Consider the following 15,049-nt stretch of genomic DNA (forward strand, 5'->3'; position numbering starts at 1 on the left):
CGCCTGCAAGGCAGGAGGCAGCACCACTGAGGTAAATCCCACATTCTAAATGTCATGGCCTCCCTGATTTTGAGTCACAGATCAGTCCTGGGAAAGGGCCAGGGCAGGTGCATGGTTAGTCTCCAAAATTTCACAGCATAGGCTGCTCACCCCAGGCCCCAGCAATGACCCAAACCTCCATAGGAATTCACCTGTCCAGGATATCCCAAGACAGTCTCCAGAGCCCTTACCCTATCCCCCCACCTTTGAGTGAGTGACAATATAGTAGGGCACAGGCCGTAGTGGATAAAGCTTGAAGGCACTGGCATGGTCAACAACCAGGCTTGGTTGAGTGGGTAGCAACTGCCTCTTAAACAACCAGGTGGGGGCCTGCACTGGGAGGGGATGGGTCTGAGTAGAGATTCTTGGGATAGTCCTACCCAACCAGGACTGATCCCCTCCACACACACACTCATTGGTCCTCAGGAAAAGAGCCAACCTTTATCTACTGGTGGCAGCAGCAAAACTAGGATACAATCCAAACCCACAGAGTCCTGGGGACCAGGCACTGAAATTATGCCTGAGAGAGGATCTAGGGTGGGCTCCAAGCAGGGTTGGGTTTTTTTGTACCAGAAATTCAACTCAGGACTTTGAGCTTGCCAGGCAGGCACAGCACAACTGAGCTACATCCCTGATCCCCCAAATGCCCTTTTAGAAGTATAGTCCTTAGGTCATTCCCCACACCTAAACTGTGGATGAAAGAACTCTCAGAGGAAAGTAGTATCAGAATTGTAGGCTATGGTATATCTGGGAACAAAAGGGTCCCCAAGTTTAGGAAACCAGGGGAGGACACACTCAGGGAACGTTAATAGATCCACTAAACTAAGGGGAATGGGGACACCTAGAAGTACAGGGTTGCTTCTCCACAGGTCCAACCCCCTGAGCAGCTGGTGCTACTGGGGCCCAGATAAACACTCAGAAAAGGTTAAGATCTGATTCTCATTTAAATGAAGCCCCTACTCCCAGCCCTGAAGAGCCATGGCTCCAGGAATGTGTCTCCACTCCATGACCCCAGCCACTGACATTGAGCCTGGGCAGACAGCAAAGGACTGCACATGCGTGGGGCAGCTGGTTCCATTCAGGGTCCATTTCCCCCTCCAAAGCAGAATGCAATGACAATGTTCAAAACACGTAGGCCTGTGTTCCAGGACATGGTGAGCATGAATGTAGAATCCAGGAGGAAAGCAGTGCTGGAAATCCTCCTTGCTCCACACAGGTACCCAATTATGAAGAAAACTCTTTGGTCAGTGAAGGCAGGCACTGCGGTCCTGATTCAATAGCCAACCTCTTGCCAACAACTGGAGTTGAGGCTAGTCACTCTCAGCAGAGCAGAGGTTCCACCCCAGACAAGCCCAAAGATCTAAGGTTTTATTTGTTTTGTCTTTTAGAGACAAGGTCTCTCTATGCAGTTCAGGCTAGTCTTGAACTCACTATGTAGCCCAGGCTGGCCTCAAACTCATGGCAATCCTCCTGCCTCAGCCTCCCAAGTGCTGGGATTACAGGCATGCACCACCACACCCAGCTAAAAGCTCCAAGGTTATAGAAAGCAGAGACAAGGGCTCACGGCTTGGTTCCCAGGGAGCCATGCCACCAAGGTTCCCTTCCTTGGCCTAGAAACCGCTAGTTGTCAAGGTTCCCCACTGCTGCCCACAGTCATTTTTTGTGGGGCCTGACTGGATAGAAACCACAGCAGCCTCAAGACAGATCTATCATACTAGTACTGCCCATGCCCTCAAGGGATGGCTCTCATATATCCCTACAGAAGCCAGCATCCTGTAGACAAGAGCCTGGGAACTGCCCACTCCCACAATCCTACCTCATCACTCAAAATGATGTTCCTGAGCCACATTCCCTAGCTGTTCAAGCTGGCCTGCCAGCAGCCATACACATACAAAAAGACCATGGAGGGTGGGCAGGGAGACTGGAAGGTGGAAAGGTATAAAACGTGATAGATGGAATAGTGGACATACAACTTCAAGAACAAGTCACAGTGCATTTCGCCATGAGAAGATCCCTCCCACCACCACCCCACCCCAAATCCTTCAATTTTTGAAAGAAGGCTGGTGCCGCCAGGGCTCTGGAGAGGTACCCAGAGTTGTTCAAGGTTGCAGAGTCCACAGGCATAGCACACTGTGCCACTGGCCACACAAACAGCTGGGCTATTTTTCCAAACATTGCTGTATGAATCAGGATGTTGAATATGGCATCAATGGCTGGAGCCGTATTATAGGAGACAGGTTCACACGGAGGATCTGCTGGGCTCGCTGTCGAACCTCATCATCTGAGGACTGCCTGTTCACCTTTATGGCTCGGAACTTTACCAGCTTTGCTGTTCCTGACCCTAGCCAGGATTTAGGAGATTGGGACCCAAGCCGTTTTTTCTTCTTTGGGAGGAGGTCCTTTGCTTCCTCAGCTCTTTTCCTCTTCTGCCCCAGAGTCATAGAGTGGCTTTTCTGGACCTTTCTTGAAATCCTAGGCTGAACAGATCCCTTTGGCCTGCCCCTGTTCCTTGGCTGGGTCTGAGCCACCTTGGCCCGGGCTGCCTTGGCTTTAGCCTTAGCCTTTGCTGCCTTGGCTTTAGCCTTGGCCTTTGCTGCCTTGGCTTTAGCTTTAGCATTTGCTGCCTTGGCCTTAGCCTTGGCCCGTGCCGCCTTGGCCTTGGCCTGTGTTCGAGCCACACTGGCGTGGGCACGGGCAACTTTGGCCAGTGTTCGAGATGTCTTGACTTGGGCTATTTTGGTGCCCAGGGTGGTACCCTCTTTCATTTGCAGACCACAAAAAGAGCCAGTGGCTCTATAGGTCTTTTTCTGGGGCCCAGTGCCTTGCTGAGGTCCAGCTCTAGAACCTTTGTGAGTCAGACACATGGGGCCCTTGCTTGTGGTTTTTCTAGGAGCTTTGGGCCGGGGGCTCTCTAGACTCTTCCCTGAACCTTTCCGCAGTTTCAAAGGAGAGTCTGCAAGTGACAGCTGCAGTGACTGTGCCTGGTGCTTAGCACTCAAGCAGGGCATGGGATTCTTGAGTGGAACCAGGGCCTCAAGGACAACAGAAAGCCGCATGGCAGGGCAGACACCTGGATATAGGTGGGTGGGGAAGCCCACTGTTGCACCCCTTGTTCGGCTGGCACTTGACTGCTTCAGGGAGCTCAGCAGCAGATTGGTAGTAGTATGCTTGGTGAAGGCTGGTGTAGACCCTTTGGCCAGCCTGCCAGACAATGACATGGGTAGCAGAGTAGCCCGGCCTGTGGGCAGGTGCACAGCAGTTTGGGGAGCACTGGCTGGAGGTGATGTGGCAGCTGGGTTGGGGGCACAGGCCTGTAGCTTCGTCTGACTTGGGGGATTGGCTGTGCATGAACTATAGCCATAGACATCACGGCTACGTAGAATGGTAGGTTGGAAACCATCATCTCGCAGGCCCTGTAGGAAAGCCACAAGTTGGGCCTCCGTGGCACTGAGATCCTGGCTCATGGGGTTAAAGACAAGCAGCGCCTCTTCCAGGGCCTTCTTCCCTGCTGTGGAGATGCGCGACCAGGAGTGCACAGCTTTCTCCTCCACATGCTGCACCACCACGCTCATGGCATTAGGCACTGCAGTTCTGCCTGGGTATCCACAAACCAGTGCTTGGCACCTCCAAGGCAAGAAGAAAAGAATCAATAAGAATGGCACCAAGATATGGACCCAGAGCAGATAGACAGGTCTAGCCGGTTCCCCACTCCCCACAATGAGGGCCTGGTCACAGCAGTCTCTCCCTGGGGTGAACCCTGGTCTCTTGACCCTCTACTGCACTGGGGTGGGTATGGGTCAGATTATTTCCTTCAGGATACAGTCTCAAAGCACTTCAGAATCACTTAACTTGCTAGGTCCTGGGAAATACTTAAACTTGGCTCATTTAAATTCATTTGTTTGTTTTCAGATAGGATCTCACTGTTGCTTAGGCTGGTTTTCAACTTGTGGATTCAAGTGATCCTCCTAGCTTCCTTAGTAGTTGCACCACCACACCCCACTTCCCCACTTAACATCTGTATTTTCTTTTTGGTACCGGGGATCAAACTTAGGACCTTGCGCTTGTGAGGCAGGCGGCAGAACCACTGAGCTAAATCCCTGGCCCACATCTGTATTTTTTTAATTAGTATGCTTGTGATACATAACAGATATATTCCTCATGAGGAACTGGCACTTGCACACATTACATCTTGATTCTTTTTTCTTCCCCTTAAATCTATATTTTCTGATGCCTAAAACCTAATTAGATACAATCCTGGGGAAAAGGTGAATATCCCTGTTCTCAAGAAGCCCAGTCCAAGCCAAGTGTGGTGGCACACACCTGTGATTCCAGCACTTGGGAGGCTAAGGCAGGATTGCCACAAATTCGAGGCCAGCCTGGACTACATAGCAAGTTTAAGACTAGCCTGAACTACATAGTGAGACCCTGTCTAAAAAAAAAAAAGCCCAGTCTAAGCCAGGTGTGCTGGCACATTGCTGTAATCCCAGCACTTAGAAGGTTGAGGGAGGAGTTTGAGGCTAGCCTGAACTATATAGCAAGACTCTGTCTCAAAAAAGAAAAAAAGCCCAGTCCAGAAGGCAAAACAGAGCCACTATTAAGGTTCTTGAAGTGTATGGTTCAGGTTGCCAACTGGTTAGGAAAGGATTCTTGGGGAGGTTAACACCTACCTATGATGAGTGATGAACAGATGGAAAAAGAGCAAAAATGGGAGTAGCCTACAGAGTGGCTGTAAATTAAGAAAGAGTACGGCCAGGGATTTAGCTCAGTGGTTTCGCCGCCTGCTGTGCAAGTGCAAGGACATGAGTTCGATCCCCGGTACCAAAAAAAAAAAAACAAAGAAAGAGTAAGGCACACCTGGTGTGGAGTTTGGCATCTAGCTGGAAAAACAAGTTACAGAGCAACAAAAAATGTTGAATATTGGCCAAAGGGCACAGATTTACACCTAAAGCCCATGCCCATATCTGCCCAGCTGTGGGGGGAAGGGGGAACGTGGCACACTCCCAGTTACCAGAGGCTCTGCTTTCAGGGTTCCTAGACAGGCCACTTGGCAGCCCAATTACTACCTCTATGCATGAAGACCAACCTCAGGGAAAGAGACACTCTTCAACAGAAACTAATAAGCTGCTGATGATCAGTAGGTGCGAATGACATTTAAGCAACTAGGCATCCTGGGGGCCAGGCAGAGATCAGGAGCCCAAGGTCTGAAGACTGGAAAGCTAAATTCTTCGAGTAGGATGGTAAGTTAAAAGGACATTGGAAGTCTCAGCTGTCCAAACTAGAGCTTAGGGGTCAGCAGGCCTCAGTACAGGTCAGAGCTGTCTGGGAACACCTAAGTTGTCCCAGGCTTCTTTGAAGAAGCTGTGGCTGTCAATTATGACTAATATCAAGCATCCAACCGAGCATTTGAGGATCCCACAGGCAAGTGGCAGCTCCCCAGCTGCACCGGGACCATTAAAAGATCAGCCTGGATCAGTGAGGTCCCAGAGGCCTCGAGGCCCATCTGTGCAGCTTCTCCCCACCACACTAATGGAGCAAGATGAAGTCTTCAGAATCCCCTGGAGGAAGTGCCTTGGGGCACTCTGTTTGGAAACATTCTTGGCTCCTCAGGTGTCTGAGGCACTTCCCCTCCCCAGAGGCCACTTTCCAAGCACAATCCTTGCACATGACTTTAGTTCTTTTATTTATTTAGCTTTAGAGGGGTTGCAGTTCCCGGGGCTGTGAACTGTACGGGGAGCAGGCCTATATCCCACCCACAACCCCCGACGCAGATACTGGGGTTGACCTTAGGCTCCTCGCCCAGGTCCCTTGGGACGGGCACGTTCTTGGCTTTCAAGAAGCTTCGGAAACAGAGGCAGCAGCTGGGCCCCCGACTTGCCTTTACACGAGCCTCCGGGGCCAGCAAGGGACGTTGACCGAGACAGGGCGAGAAAGGCGCCAAGAAAACTGGGGTCTAGGGAAGATTGGGGCCGTCGCGCTGGGAGTCTGCGTCCCTGCGGCCCGAATGGCGTTGGGGAGGCAGCTGTATGTGCAGGGCGCGCGTGCCAGCTCGATCGAGACCGCGAAGCCCCAGGGTGGGGTCGCTGGTAGGGGGGTGGGGTGGGGAGTCACAGCCAAGCCAACGGAGAACGCGGATTCAGGAAGAGCGGCCCGGCCCCTCCGCCCTACAGCCTTGCCAGCCGCCACTCCGGAGCGCGGCTAGGCCCGCGGCTCTAACCTACCGGCGCCGCCGCGGGGACCCAAGACGCGCCTCTGCGCCGCCTCCGCTGCTCCAACATGGCCGCCTGCTGCGCGCCGGAAGCGTGCTACATTTCCGCTTCCGGGACCCGGCCCGCCCTTGTGACCCTTGACCCTTGAGACCCCATTTCCACTCCAAAGCTTTGGGGAAAGGCATGTTGGGTACAAAAGAGGCCTTGCTGGAGGTGGTGGCTGCAAAGACTGCTCCAAACCAATCTAGTCCAGCACAGCACGGGAGATTGAGGATCAGGGATGCCCTTGGACATAGCCCCCAGCAAGACTTACTGAAACCCAGCTAGAATGCAATTAGGGGTTGGCACCCTCTCTAAGAGGCTCTGGTAGTGCATGACCTCTGGGAGTGGCTCCTGGCAAGGTCCAGGCCACTCTGGCCTTCCTGTAGCCACTGACAAGGCCCACTTCTGTGTGAGGCACTTGACCAGAGGATGAAAGAGGATAGTGCCTCCTGACAGGGAGTGTCTCAGTGTAGCCCCTTTGTTTTGAAACACAGGTATCTCCTTCAAGGACAGAAGGTCTCTCTCTTTATGAGAATGGGGCCTACTTCACATTCCATGAAAGGTTGGTGTGCACATGTGATCACATGTTCTATACAGAAGCCCAAAGCTGTCCATATTCAGTCTGTAGGCCACAACATACCAGTGTGGACCTGAGTATATTTGCCCAGGCTCTTGCACATAGATATAGTGGGGAGACCCTGGCCTAGCCTCGACCCATCAATGGCAGAAAGTCCCATCTTTGGATTGCCAAGAATCCCTGCCATTTTGTGAAGAATACTGGAATCTCAGTCTTTTCACCTATCTCCTCCAGGCAGCAGAGGGATGGTGGTTATAGGGCCCACTGCCCAGCAGCACCAAATAGGAGGGTACAGGTCAGAATTATCCCTAGGGGCCTGTAACATCAGATGAAGGGTCAGAGTGGTCTTCACAGCTCTGACCAAAGACCCTACTTGTCAGGGGCCTCTAAGTCCCAGCTGGGAGTGTTCAGGGGACTCCTGGGTTCATGGATGAGGTAGTGTCCAAATCTGTCAGAGGAAGCAAAAATTTTTTTTTCCTTGAGACAGGGTCTCACTATGTAGTTCAGGCTGGCCTTAAACTCTTGGTGATCTCCTGCTTCAGCCTCCCAAGTGTTGGGATTACAGGCATGTGCCACCATGCCCAGCTCAGAGTATAATCAGGAAGTCTCAATTTGGTTTTTTTGGTACTGGGAAATCGAACTCAGTATCTCAACTCAGGATCTTGTGTACTGCTGAACTACATCTCCAGCCCAGGAAGTCCCAGTTTGGCACATCAGTTGTAGGTGAGCTCTGTCTCTGGCTCTGTCCATGGTTCAGGGTTAGGGTTGGTTGTTCACTCATAGGACCAACCCAACCTCACCTTTTATCCCAGCAGTTTCCAAACCCAGCAGTGTCAATCCCCTGTGTGAAGGTGGAGTAGAGCTATACAAACACAAGCCACTGGGTGGGGAATGTAGCTCAGCAGGCACAGCACCCTGACAAACAGAAGCTGCTTCCATGAAGAGGTAGAGCTTGGCCTCCTGAGATGGCACCAGCCTATGTGTGTTCTGGAAAGATCCTCTCTGGTGATGTCTAGCTTAGAGGTCAGGGCAAAATGAAAGGACAAGAGTGGTAGCTCCATCCCTTTTTTTCATCCCTTCTAGAAATAAGAGCTGGAGGGATTGGTTAAGGGTAAATTAGGGTTAAGGGTCATGGGATACCTAGCTCTCTGAGTGGATGCTGCTGAAACATCTGTGTGCTGGTCCCCTATAATCCCCAGATGGAATTCTCTGGGAGCACTCATCAGAGCATAATATGACTTGACCTAGACTTTGGTGGATACTAACCCTATAGGCATAACTCAAATCAGATAGGATGAGGTAGGAGAGACCATAAGGTGATCCCAGGACCCATCTCTTGCTCTCCATTTGGCATCTTGTATGGAACTTTGGACTCTGGACCCACATCTACCTGAGTAGAGAGATCTGGTAGAAATCTAGATGTGAGTGAAGGCAATGGCCTAGAGAGATTGCCCCAAGAGAGGGTATGGGTGCTAATGAGGAAATCCAGGGCTGAATTTTAGGCCGTTCCCTGGAGAAAGGAAGGAGCCTGTGAAAGAAGATAGCTTCAAGAATTTGGAAGGGAGGAAGAGGAGGCTGGAGGGACTTGGGGAACTGAAAGGTATCTAAAGGTAAACAGTTTTTAAGTGCTTACCTGATGGAAAAGAAGAAGAGAGTATTTGGAAAGGGGACAGTGGTAAATTTGAAGAGCTCTACAGGGCAATGTGAGCATCCTATTGGAAGAATCACCAGTGCCCCAGGTGAGGAGCAAGTTGAGGAGTGAAGGGTGGGAAGATAGAGGCCTTCTAGTCAGGATCCATCCAGTTGGTAACCAGTCTGGGCACTGCTATTTCTGTGCAGGTCTGCTGATTCTACTGCTAGGTCCGAAAGGGTTGAGGTTTCTCTCTCTGGTCATGGGGAAGGGTTCATACACACTCTGAGCAGGGAAGAACTCAGGCAGGCCAGGGCACTAATGCTCCCAAACAGATCTCAACTCATGATTGGTGGGGATTTGAGAATGAATAACGCTGCTCCCTTTGGTCTTCGGGTACAATAATAATGTGAGGGCCACATTCTGCCCTGGCTTCCAGAATGCCCATCAAATCTTGTCCCAGTTTCCCACAGTGGTAACTTGCTTGATGATACCTCCTTTATTGGCTGCTTTGCTTGTCTCCTTTCTACTCCTCTGCTGGTGCTTCCTGGCTTCACTTCTCACACTAACTATATGCACTTGTATCTTTGTTTCCAATACAAAACTAAGGGTAAACTAAGACAGACGCTGTCCATGTCCATGTAAGTGGGGTAAGGCAGTGAGTAAAGACAACTGCAAGAACTTCTTCCCACAGTTGACCCCTGACCTGTACAAGTGGGTCCCCAGTTTGAAGCCTCAACGAATACTTTGAATGCTCAGAAGATAGGCAGGGCCAGGGTCTGAATCTGAGCTAGGTGGGTCCATGTCACCCCAACTTGCTCTCAACTCAGAGTTGGCTAGAGGCAGGCCCTGGACCCTGAATATGGACAGTCACAAAACACCTTGGGCTCCAGAGCAGCCCGGGACTCAGGAGCAGCCCTGCCCTCTAACTCTCCTCCTCCTCAGAGCTACCAGTTCAGGCCTGTGGTAGCGCCCATGAGGCCTTGAGGGTCCCCCCATTCTGTGGTCTTAATGTGCTCCATAGAATCTATTCTATATTTTCTTGTGCCAGAGTTAGGGCAATCTAGCCGGCCATCCTCAACAGAGGCTCAGGACACGCCCCGAGTGGCCTCTAGGGGGCGCCTCAGCGGAGCTCTTGCCAAGCTCCCGAGGTCAGCTGCGAAGGGCGGGCTCCGGGCCCAGAAGCCCCTAGGTGCCGCTGGCCCGCTCCGGGGCCCGCGAACCCACGCTGGGTCCGTCTCCGAGCGAGCCTTCTCCAACCAGGCACTCTCCCTGTCACTGCCTCCTCATTTCTGCCCCACCCGAGGTGCCCCCACCCACCCAAGCCTGGGCAAGCCCAGCGTGCACATGTGCGTGCGTCCCCCCGGTGTCCGGGGGTCGGCGCCCAGGCCGCCGCGGCGCATGCAGAGTTAAAGCGAGAGGAGGATTCAGGAGTCGGGGCGGGCTAGGAGGGGAGGCGACGGGAGGGGGGGGGCGGACTCGGCCCAGCCCCGCCCCGCCCCACGCCAGAGCGGTGCTGGAGCCCTGTTGGAGCCAGGCTTCAGCCCCAGCCGGAGCCCGCGTCAGCCACGGGGAGAGACGGACCCCGTGGCCCGGCGGCCCGCAGCTCAGGCCGGTGAGTCCCGCGGGAGCCGCGCGCGCTCGGTGGAAGTTCGCGGCGTTGAGCCTAGGCGCGCTGTCCCAGACCCGCCTCATCTCTGCGAGCTAGAAGTTTGAGGCCAGGAGGCCTCCTGCCAGGTCCCAAGGTCTAGGTGTGGAGCCCCACGGGAGAGGGGAGGCTGAAGAACTTGAGGTGTCTGCTGTTAAGGGATTTTGAAGTGTAGCTTCTCATTTCTGCAAGGAATCCCCGGGACTCCGGGACCCTAGAGTCCTGGGCTCATCTGAGTCTCCAAACCAGTCGCCCTCCTGGGCACCAGCGAGTCTGCTGGCTTGGACAGACCCTTGAGGGTGGACACCAAAGGGCATGTGGAACCTTGTCATCCAGCCCCCTGAGTCCCTGGCCTTTTGTTGATGGGAATGGTTGAACCCTGTGGAACCGTCCTGGTGGTGTTGTGAGGATAACCTGGAGTCTGGCTCCTGACAGCAGGTAGGGGGTCCCTGACGGCTGGATCTCAGGCTCCCCAGGATACAGTGGAAGTGTGTGGGGAGGATTCAGCAGGACCCCTCTAATGAAAAACCAGGCTTGTTGAGGGAAAAGAAAGGATGCTAGAAAGGAGAGTCCTGTTCTTGTCACTTTATCTCCATGCACATACAGAGAGACCCAGTTGCTCCTAGTTGTAAGAGCAGGAAGTGAAAGGGGGGACACTGCCTGGGTATCTGAGATCTGTCCTCCTTCCCACTCCAGAGATCTCCACCGTGGTATGCCAATCAGAGGGAGTGGTTTTGGGCCTGCCTTGCCCTCAGCTACAAGCTGCTTATCTGTTTCCTGAGGGCCAGGTTAGTGGCCCTGATTTTTTTTTTTTGGTACCGGGGATTGAACTTGGGTCCTTGCACTTGAGCAGCAGGTGGTGAAACCACTGAGATAAATCCCCGGCCCCCTGATTCTTTGTTTTTCCTCTCTCCTCCAGGTAAAGCAAGGTCCCTGGATTGGTCAGATACTCCCTTGCAGCCCTGGCAGAATCAAGATGAGTCCCATCATGTCTCCCCAGTGAGCCCTACAGCCTGAACAGATAGCATGGCCTGCAACTGGCAGTGAACAACATGGCTACAGGAGGTGGCCGGACCTTTTCTTGGCAGGTGTTCCCCCCCATGCCCACTTGCCGGGTATATGCCACAGTGGCACACCAGGATGGGCACCTGCTAGTGTTGGGGGGCTGTGGCCGGGCTGGGCTACCCCTGGACACTGCTGAGACACTAGATATGGCCTCACACACATGGCTAGCACTGGCGCCCCTGCCCACTGCCCGGGCTGGTGCCGCTGCTGTGGTTCTGGGCAAGCAGGTGCTAGTGGTAGGTGGTGTGGATGAGGCCCAGAGCCCAGTAGCTGCTGTGGAGGCCTTCTTGGCTGATGAAGGCCGCTGGGAGCGTCGGGCCACCCTCCCTCAAGCAGCCATGGGGGTTGCAACTGTGGAGAGAGGTGAGTGGCTACCCAAAGAAGGTTCTTCAGGTGCCCCAATACCCTCTGCTCACTCCTGACTTGGTCCCTTACCCAGTGAGACTGAACAAGAGTTTCCTTGGATGTGGCCTTGCCCCTTGTATCCTCTGCTACCTACTCTGACCTGGGCTTGCAGTAGCCTTCTGTTAACTGATTTTTCTGGCTGGGAGGTGGGGGCAAAGCCCAGGCTAACTAAGTGATGGGAGGCCCCAGCCCCATTCCTCATCTCTAAGAGACAATGTGTGTGTATGGGGGGGTGTGCAGTGGCCTGATGACTTTCATGGTTATAAATAGTCTAAGATGCAGGGAGGGGAGTAGGGCCTTGGCTCAGAGCCCAGTAAGTGCTTAACTGCTCAGACTCCCCTCCCCCAGCACACACACCAGGGATCTTGATGTGGACAGAAGCCAAGCTGACCTGGAGATGGTTGCCATGGAAGCCCTCAGTTCATAGGCGCATTACTCAAAGGCCCCAGACATGCCTCTAATTCACCCCCAGGGCCTAACAGAAGGCAAGAACTCTAGTGTAAAAATGTAGTATAGAGGTGCTGGCAGGACCAAGGGATGAATGGTTGTGGCTAGCACCTCTATCCTTTAGGTCTAGCCCCTCTCCCAGCCTCACCTCCACCCCCAATTTATCCCCAGAATCTCTGCCCCAGATTTAGCTCCATGCTAACCAAATCCCTATATGCCCCCAACTCTTGTGTCACCCTCCCTCTCTCATCAGGGGAGCCCCTACCTTGTGGCCTCCAGGTCTGACCACTGGTCCCAACCAGCCAGACTTGGTTGCCATAGCGTCTCCAGGGAGACAAAGCTGGATTATAATTAGATCAGCTGCTTCCTGCTCTTCACTCAGAAGGGCCTCAGCCAGAGCAGAAAGCTCTCTCAGCTTCCATTCCAGATAGGTTTCAGGGTTTCAGACAAGGACATGGATGTCCAGCCATACCTTGCCTAACCAGGGAAGCTGTCAAGATGGAGTTCCTTGGCCAGGCTGGGGTGTAATCTGAATTACTCTTTTCTATACAGATGGTATGGTGTATGCTTTGGGAGGAATGGGCCCTGACACGGCCCCCCAGGCTCAAGTACGGGTGTATGAGCCTCGCCGGGATTGCTGGCTTTCACTACCCTCCATGCCCACACCCTGCTATGGGGCCTCCACCTTCTTGCATGGGAACAAGATCTATATTCTGGGTAAGTTCCTAGAGGATGTGGGAAAGGGATTCAGAGTCCAGAAGTCCCCATCCCCATAGGTTGGCTGGGTTAGGAATCAGGCATAGTCTGAGACAGCAATACTTAAGAAGCTTTGTTGGGATGATCCAGGCCTACTCTGAGGCTCTGATCTCTGGTGACCCTGCTAGGATTGAAAAACCAAACCCCAGTGCCTGAATGTCTGTAGGATGGATAATCTGCATGCACTTGTGCAAACAGGTGGGCATGGGAGGCTGAGGCAGACAGATCAGCAATCTGGAGAGTGAGGAGCCCACCAAGTCCCTTGGCCTTCCTCCCAGCTCCCCCAATTCCATTGACAGGGGGCCGCCAGGGCAAGCTCCCAGTGACTGCTTTTGAAGCTTTTGATCTGGAGGCCTGTACCTGGACCCGGCACCCAAGCCTACCCAGCCGCAGGGCCTTTGCTGGCTGTGCTATGGCCGAAGGCAGCGTCTTTAGCTTGGGAGGCCTGCAGCAACCTGGGCCCCACAATTTCTACTCCCGCCCACATTTTGTCAACACTGTGGAGATGTTTGACCTGGAGCATGGTGAGCAGGGGCTGTCCTGGGCTGTCTTCTTACTCTCTGCGGGATGGAGGGGTATAGTGTTTGTGAGGCTAGATGTGTTCTCTCCTCTCTTCCAGGGTCCTGGACCAAGCTACCCCGTAGCCTACGCATGAGGGATAAGAGGGCTGACTTTGTGGTTGGCTCCCTTGGTGGCCACATCCTGGCCATTGGGGGCCTTGGTAAGTTTCTGTGGGACTATGGAGAGGGGGGCCCAAGACAGGAAAAAGTTACCCCCTAGTAGGAGTACTTCCTTCTTCAGCCACTGTAGAGGTGTCAGGACTTTGTGAGCTCCCTTTTCCTACCCACAATTCAAGCAAATTGTAGTCTGCCTGGCCCAGCTCTCAGGGTATCCCCAGTGCCTGACTGGGGCTCTGTATCAGCAGGGGTCTAGGAGACAGTGGCAGGACTGAATGCATGGCCAATTGGACAAATCAAAACACGAGTGATTGAATGAACAAATGATGAACAGGACAATGAGGAGTACTGAAAGCCCATCCTGGGGTGATACTGGGCCCTTCTCTGGGCTCAGGGAAAAAAAAGCCTGGAGTCCCTTACATACAACCATCTGTCTCCTTCATGCAGGAAACCAGCCATGCCCTCTGGGCTCTGTGGAGAGCTTCAGTCTTGCACAGCGGCGCTGGGAGGCACTGCCCACCATGCCCACAGCCCGCTGCTCCTGCTCTAGTCTACAGGCTGGACCCCGGCTATTTGTTATCGGGGGTGTGGCCCAGGGCCCCAGTCAAGCTGTGGAGGCACTATGTCTGCGTGATGGAGTCTGAAGGCTTGGTGGGACATGTCCATTGGAGCAGCTCAGTGCAGAAGCAGATGCCTGTAGCTCCTTTTGCTGCTGAGGGAGCTCTCTGTGGGATGAGGGAGGCACAGAGGTGGGCACTTGAGGCACTGCCTTTGGTACCTTGATTGGGTAGCCTTTGTCTTTAGCAGAAGACATACATAAGCTCACACCTACCTTTACCACCATTCACTCATGAACATACCTATCTCTGCCCTTGCCCTGCAGCCTACTAGGCCCTCTGACCAACTGGGAAGTGTGGAGATGAAAGACCTGGCCTTGCATCCTGCAGTATAGTCACTGTCTAGAGTTGACCAGGCCACCCCTATGGTCATTCCTGGAAAATCCTAGTGGCCACTCTATCTTGAGGGTTCTTGCAGTCCCAGAAGTGTTCAGAGAGGGTTAGGGACACAGAAGGAATGGAGTAAAGGATGTGGGAACCTCCAGGGGCAAGAGGAATCCTGGCCTTGGGCCCTCTACACTGCTGTTGTATGACCTTGGGCAAGTCATTTTATCTCTGTGCCTCAGCATCCTCATCTGTCAGTGGGGATCTCTAAAACCTTCCTGCCCTACCTACCTCACAGGGCTGTTGTGAGGACCCAGGAAGGCTGGATGTGGAAGTAAAGGTTCTGATAAAATCTGGTGCGGGGCTTCTGGTGTGGACTCCCGTGTTGTCCTCACAGCCTCTACCCTCCTCAGGGACCTTTGCTCTCCCAGGGATGAGGCCCTCCAGGGAGCTACTTGTATCTAGCCTCTGTCCCCAAAGTGAACTGGTATCTCAGCCCCATCTAACCCTCAGCTTTGCCTTAGATGACATGGGATAGTAGCACTCCTCTACTGTCTTAGGAATTGGGGACACCAATGGAGAAAGAAGAGCTCAAATAACAACAATAAAACTCTAC

At 53.3% G+C, this 15,049-nt stretch overlaps 2 protein-coding genes across 5 annotated transcripts; one reads left to right on the forward strand and one right to left on the reverse strand.

Annotated features, from left to right (window-relative positions):
- Positions 1-964: 964 nt before the first annotated feature.
- Ccdc71 (coiled-coil domain containing 71) lies at positions 965-6,354 on the reverse strand. Its single transcript, XM_004834017.4, has 2 exons — positions 6,258-6,354; positions 965-3,663 (listed from the first exon to the last, which is right to left on the reverse strand). Exon 2 carries the CDS (start codon positions 3,609-3,611, stop codon positions 2,226-2,228), a length of 1,386 nt encoding a protein of 461 aa, XP_004834074.1. The 5' UTR covers positions 3,612-3,663; positions 6,258-6,354; the 3' UTR covers positions 965-2,225.
- A 3,599-nt stretch (positions 6,355-9,953) lies between these two features.
- Positions 9,954-14,790, forward strand: Klhdc8b (kelch domain containing 8B). Of its 4 annotated transcripts, none has more exons than XM_004834019.3 (7): positions 9,956-10,109; positions 10,839-10,930; positions 11,062-11,570; positions 12,612-12,776; positions 13,115-13,339; positions 13,435-13,536; positions 13,940-14,790. In XM_004834019.3, exons 3-7 carry the CDS (start codon positions 11,195-11,197, stop codon positions 14,134-14,136), a joined length of 1,065 nt encoding a protein of 354 aa, XP_004834076.1. In that variant the 5' UTR covers positions 9,956-10,109; positions 10,839-10,930; positions 11,062-11,194; the 3' UTR covers positions 14,137-14,790. The 4 variants fall into 4 exon arrangements, with proteins under 4 accessions (XP_004834075.1, XP_004834076.1, XP_021117006.1 ...); XM_021261347.2 differs by lacking the exon at positions 9,956-10,109 and adding an exon at positions 10,318-10,580; XM_004834018.3 differs by lacking the exon at positions 10,839-10,930 and having other exon boundaries at positions 9,954-10,109.
- The last annotated feature ends 259 nt before the right edge of the window (positions 14,791-15,049 follow it).

The sequence above is a fragment of the Heterocephalus glaber genome, unplaced genomic scaffold (assembly GCF_053883595.1).
Source record: "Heterocephalus glaber isolate CG9 unplaced genomic scaffold, H.glaber_assembly_v1.0 deba00001504, whole genome shotgun sequence".
NCBI classification, from domain to species: Eukaryota; Metazoa; Chordata; class Mammalia; order Rodentia; family Bathyergidae; genus Heterocephalus; species Heterocephalus glaber.

Excerpts from the sequence above, each read along its gene's own strand:
- Klhdc8b (XM_004834018.3), top strand. The coding sequence starts at position 11,195 with ATGGCTACAGGAGGTGGCCGGACCTTTTCTTGGCAGGTGTTCCCCCCC. Across the intron at positions 11,571-12,611 it reads GGTTGCAACTGTGGAGAGAG|ATGGTATGGTGTATGCTTTG; the intron begins GTGAGTGGCTAC and ends TTTTCTATACAG. Across the intron at positions 13,537-13,939 it reads CCTGGCCATTGGGGGCCTTG|GAAACCAGCCATGCCCTCTG; the intron begins GTAAGTTTCTGT and ends TCCTTCATGCAG.
- Ccdc71 (XM_004834017.4), bottom strand. The coding sequence starts at position 3,611 with ATGAGCGTGGTGGTGCAGCATGTGGAGGAGAAAGCTGTGCACTCCTGG.